Below are 5039 nucleotides of genomic sequence, written 5' to 3' on the forward strand. Positions count from 1 at the left end.
CACTGTGTGTATTATCCCTGTACTGTGACATCACTGTGTGTATTATCCCTGTACTGTGACATCACTGTGTGTATTATCCCTGTACTGTGACATCACTATGTGTATTATCCCTGTACTGTGACATCACTGTGTGTATTATCCCTGTGCCGTGACATCACTGTGTGTATTATCTCTGTACTGTGACATCACTGTGTGTATTATCCCTGTACTGGGACATCACTGTGTGTATTATCCCTGTACCTTGTGTATTGTCTGTGTGACAGGTTTGTGTATATTATTATAGGTCAGACACCAGGACTATGCAGATTTTATCTGGTTTATTGTTTAGTACAAACTTCTAAGGCTTCAAACTGGGGGTACCGACTCCCTCCGACCTATGACCCCCTGAATTCCTACACATTTTCCAAGAACCTAGAAGAAACTTCTCGGCAATGGTGATAACAAATGATATAATACTCCTGTGCTAGTCTACATATATGCAGCACCGGTCCGCTCGCCATGCACCATGACGGCAGACTGTAAATGAGGGTAGGTCAGAGGTCACCGTGTCCATATATCCTCCGCCTTCATTTGGTTGCAGCACCCCAAGGTCATTTTTGGCTCAGATCCAAAAATTTCTTCAAAATATTGTCCTGTAAATCCACTTTTGGAAATTGGCCACTGCAGTATAGACCCCGGGATAGTTGGGGTTCGCACAGCTGTGACCCCAGGATACAATTCCGAATACCCGTCCGTCACACACCAGGGGGCCCCCGGAGTCTCCCTGCAATGAAAGAGGGGGCATGTGACACATAGGAAAGGGTTGTATTGGGGGCATAAAGGAAGCTATATATACATAGACTCTACTGCCCCCCTGAGGTTCTATCAAATTTATAATGGTAAGGGGTTTTCTCTGCTGCCCCCTACAGGCAGTGCAGATGTATGACACTTACCTGACAGGCATCTTTGCCCCCGTTGCTGTAGCCGGCACAGATCATACTCTTTGTGATGTGTCCTGAGTAAGAGGTCGAGCTGTTACACCGTCGTACTGGGACAATCGGTAATTTCACGCTGCGCAGGGTATCGGAGGCTTTGCCGCTGACTGTACTGGTGTACCCCCAACCTGACACCTGGCAAAGGCGGCTCTCGCTGGGCGAGACCCCCTGTGCTGGAAGCGGCACAAGGGAGACAAAGGAGTTATACACAGCCGCACGATTCAGCTGGAAAGTAATAAACGGAGGCAGGGATTAATTCACAATCACTTACACTACTCCAAATGCTGCAAGATTTAGAGGGGATCTCCACCCCACACCCAGCAAAGTCATTCATCTAAATCGGATTATTATTCATTTTATAAAAATCAATTATCTTTTGGTTCCGACACCATAAAAGTTTGACGGGCCACTTTTTAAAGGTGATCTCCACCCACAAAAGTCAGTTCTCTGGTCTAATGGGCCTGTTACAGAAACGTAAAGTTTCTACTATTTGAATTCTATGGGGCAGATTTATCAAGCAGTCTGAAAGTCAGAACATTTCCAGTTGCCCATGGCAACCAATCACAGCTCAGCTTTCATTTCACCAGTGCTCATGGATATTTTAAAGGGGAGCTGTGATTGGTTGCCATGGGCAATTGGAAATATTCTGACTTTCAGACAGCTTGATAAATCTGCCCCTATGTCTTTTGAGACTGTTGGTTCTTGCTGGGTTTTCACAGAATATAAAGGAGCTGTGACTACTTGGTAGTCAATGGCAAGGAAAGGTGGAGCTCACTAATTCAATATAAATATTCTGTATATATACACAGGATAGGAGTAGTAGTACTGTGCTGTGCCCATATACACAGGATATGAGTAGTAGTACTGTGCTGTGCCCATATATACAGGATAGGAGTAGTAGTACTGTGCTGTGCCCATATATACAGGATAGAAGTAGTACTTCTGTGCTGTGCTCATTTATACAGAATAGGAGTAGTAGTACTGTGCTGTTCCCATATATACAGGATAGGAGTAGTAGTACTGTGCTGTGTCCATATATACAGGATAGAAGTAGTAGTACTGTACTGTGTCCATATATACAGGATAGAAGTAGTACTTCTGTGCTGTGCTCATTTATACAGAATAGGAGTAGTAGTACTGTGCTGTTCCCATATATACAGGATAGGAGTAGTAGTACTGTGCTGTGTCCATATATACAGGATAGGAGTAGTAGTACTGTGCTGTGTCCATATATACAGGATAGAAGTAGTACTGTTCAGTGCCCATATATACAGGATAGGAGTAGTAGTACTGTGCTGTTCCCATATACACAGGATAGGAGTAGTAGTACAGTGCTGTGCCATATATACAGGATAGAAGTAGTACTTCTGTGCTGTGCTCATTTATACAGAATAGGAGTAGTAGTACTGTGCTGTTCCCATATATACAGGATAGGAGTAGTAGTACTGTGCTGTTCCCATATATACAGGATAGGAGTAGTAGTAATGTGCTGTGCCCATATATACAGGATAGGAGTAGTAGTACTGTGCTGTGCCTATATATACAGGATAGGAGTAGTAGTACTGTGCTGTGTCCATATATACAGGATAGGAGTAGTAGTATTGTGTTAATATATACAGGATAGAAGTAGCAGTACTGTGCTGTGCTCATTTATACAGAATAGGAGTAGTAGTACTGTGCTGTACCCATATATACAGAATAGGAGGAGTAGTACTGTGCTGTACTTATATATGCAGGATAGGAGTAGTAGTACTCTGCTGTGTCCATATATACAGGATAGGAGTAGTAGTACTGTGCTGTGCCCATATATACAGGATAGGAGTAGTAGCACTGTGCTGTGCCTATATATAAGGGATAGGAGTAGTAGTACTGTGCTGTTCCATATATACAGGATAGGAGTAGTAGTACTGTGCTGTGCCCATATATACAGGATAGAAGTAGTACTACTGTGCTGTGCCCATATATACAGGATAGGAGTAGTAGTACTGTGCTGTGCTCATTTATACAGAATAGGAGTAGTAGTACTGTGCTGTACCCATATATACAGGATAGGAGTAGTAGTACTGTGCTGTGCTCATTTATACAGGATAGGAGTAGTAGTACTGTGCTCTACCCATATATACAGAATAGGAGGAGTAGTACTGTGCTATGGTCATATATACAGAATAGGAGGAGTAGTACTGTGCTGTTCCCATATATACAGGATAGGAGTAGTAGTACTGTGCTTTACCTATATATAAAGAATAGGAGGAGTAGTACTCTGCTGTACCCATATATACAGGAAGGCAGTAGTAGTACTGTGCTGTGCTTATATATACAGGATGGGAGTAGTAGTACTGTGCTGTGCTTATATATACGGATAGGAGTAGTAGTACTGTGCCCATATGTACAGAATAGGAGTAGCAGTACTGCGCTGACCTCACATATACAGGATAGGAGTAGTGGTACTGTGCTGTGCCTATATATACAGGATAGGAGTAGTATTACTGTGCTGTGCCCTTATATACAGGATAGGAGTAGTAGTACAATGCTATGTCATATAAACAGAATAGGAGTAGTAGTAGTAGTAATGTGCTGTGCCCATATATACAGGTTAGGAGTAGTGGTACTCTGCTGTGTCCATATATACAGGATAGGAGTAGTAGTACTGTGCTGTGCCCATATATATAGGATAGGCGGAATGGTACTGTGCTGTGTCCATATATGCAGGATAGGTGTAGTAGTACTTTGTTGTTCCCATATTTATAGAATAGGAGTAGTTAGTACTGTGTCCATATGTACAGGATAGGAATAGTAGTACTGTGCTTTGTCCATATATACAGGGTAGGAGTAGTAGTACTTTGTTGTTCTCATATTTATAGCATAACAGTAGTAGTATTGTGTTAATATATACAGGATAGGAGTAGTAGTACTGTGCTGTGCCCATTTATACAGGATAGGAGTAGTAGTACTGTGCTGTGCCTATATATACAGGATAGGAGTAGTAGTACTGTGCTGTGCCCATATATACAGGATAGGAGTAGTAGTAGTGTGCTGTTCCCATATGTAATGCGCTCTAGCTCTAGTGTAGGACATACTTTATTCTAGTATCACCCATGTGAACTTAAACTTTAATGAGAGTAAGATACAAAATGTGTGGGTCACGTGGAGTGATTGGGGTCACATTCGCCCCGAGTTGCTCACCTTGATCAGCATGATGTCTGCATTTTTGGAAGACGAGCTGTAATCGGGGTGAGACACGAGCTTCACAGGGCGGAAAATCTGCTCTGTTCCTTCAAAGATGGACAAGGAATATTCCCCAGCCACGATCAACATCTGGTTCTGTCTTTGGAAATGCGAATAACAACATTACAGGCAGAATCGGTGTCATTTATACTTGTATCATAATCAGTATATTCTCTAGTTACATCCAGAGCTGCATTGACAATACTACTGGCTGCCAGCAACAGAACCATGACCTAATAGATGTCATCTTATGGTGCAATATATTATGGGATATGCTGCACTCACAACACTTGGAAGACAGCTTTGGATGTGACTGGAGCAGAAATGAATAACCACATGCAAACACATTACTCCTTCCAGTTCTGTCCATTTCATCATCTACTTACTCAGTCTTGCAGTGGGCAGCTGTGAGGACCCAGAACCTGCTGATCAATGATCCCCCACAGAAATGAAGACCAGTGTTTCTCTTCAAGGACACCAGGTACCGCGTGGAGTAAGGGGAGACCGAATACCCCCCAATAATGCGTGACATGCTGCGCTGCCCCTCTCCTGAAATAATGCAATTCATTAATGCAAAACTCAATCCAGCATTAGATTATTTAATAATACATTTTACCTTCACCGATACATTGTAACAAATATTAGTACAGCAGTGGATAGTCTTGACTCTTCTGAGCAGCCGATACTAGAAAGGAGCAGCACCTTTCCATGATTTGTTCGCACTCATCAAGAGTCACACCTGCTTTTGGCTTTGAAAACGGCCCAAAAACGCCATGTGTGTCTTCACCCTCAGGCCGGCGCCACACGTGGCGCTTTGTCTGCGCTTGCAAACGCAGACAA

At 42.9% G+C, this 5039-nt stretch overlaps 1 protein-coding gene across 1 annotated transcript; it reads right to left on the reverse strand.

Moving 5' to 3' along the window:
• Nucleotides 1–349: 349 nt before the first annotated feature.
• Nucleotides 350–4731, reverse strand: LOC140065880 (trypsin-3-like). Its single transcript, XM_072113441.1, has 4 exons — nucleotides 4586–4731; nucleotides 4158–4299; nucleotides 933–1199; nucleotides 350–763 (listed from the first exon to the last, which is right to left on the reverse strand). Exons 1-4 carry the CDS (start codon nucleotides 4729–4731, stop codon nucleotides 620–622), a joined length of 699 nt encoding a protein of 232 aa, XP_071969542.1. The 3' UTR covers nucleotides 350–619.
• Nucleotides 4732–5039: the final 308 nt, after the last annotated feature.

Source organism: Engystomops pustulosus, chromosome 6, assembly GCF_040894005.1.
Source record: "Engystomops pustulosus chromosome 6, aEngPut4.maternal, whole genome shotgun sequence".
Classification (NCBI taxonomy): Eukaryota; Metazoa; Chordata; class Amphibia; order Anura; family Leptodactylidae; genus Engystomops; species Engystomops pustulosus.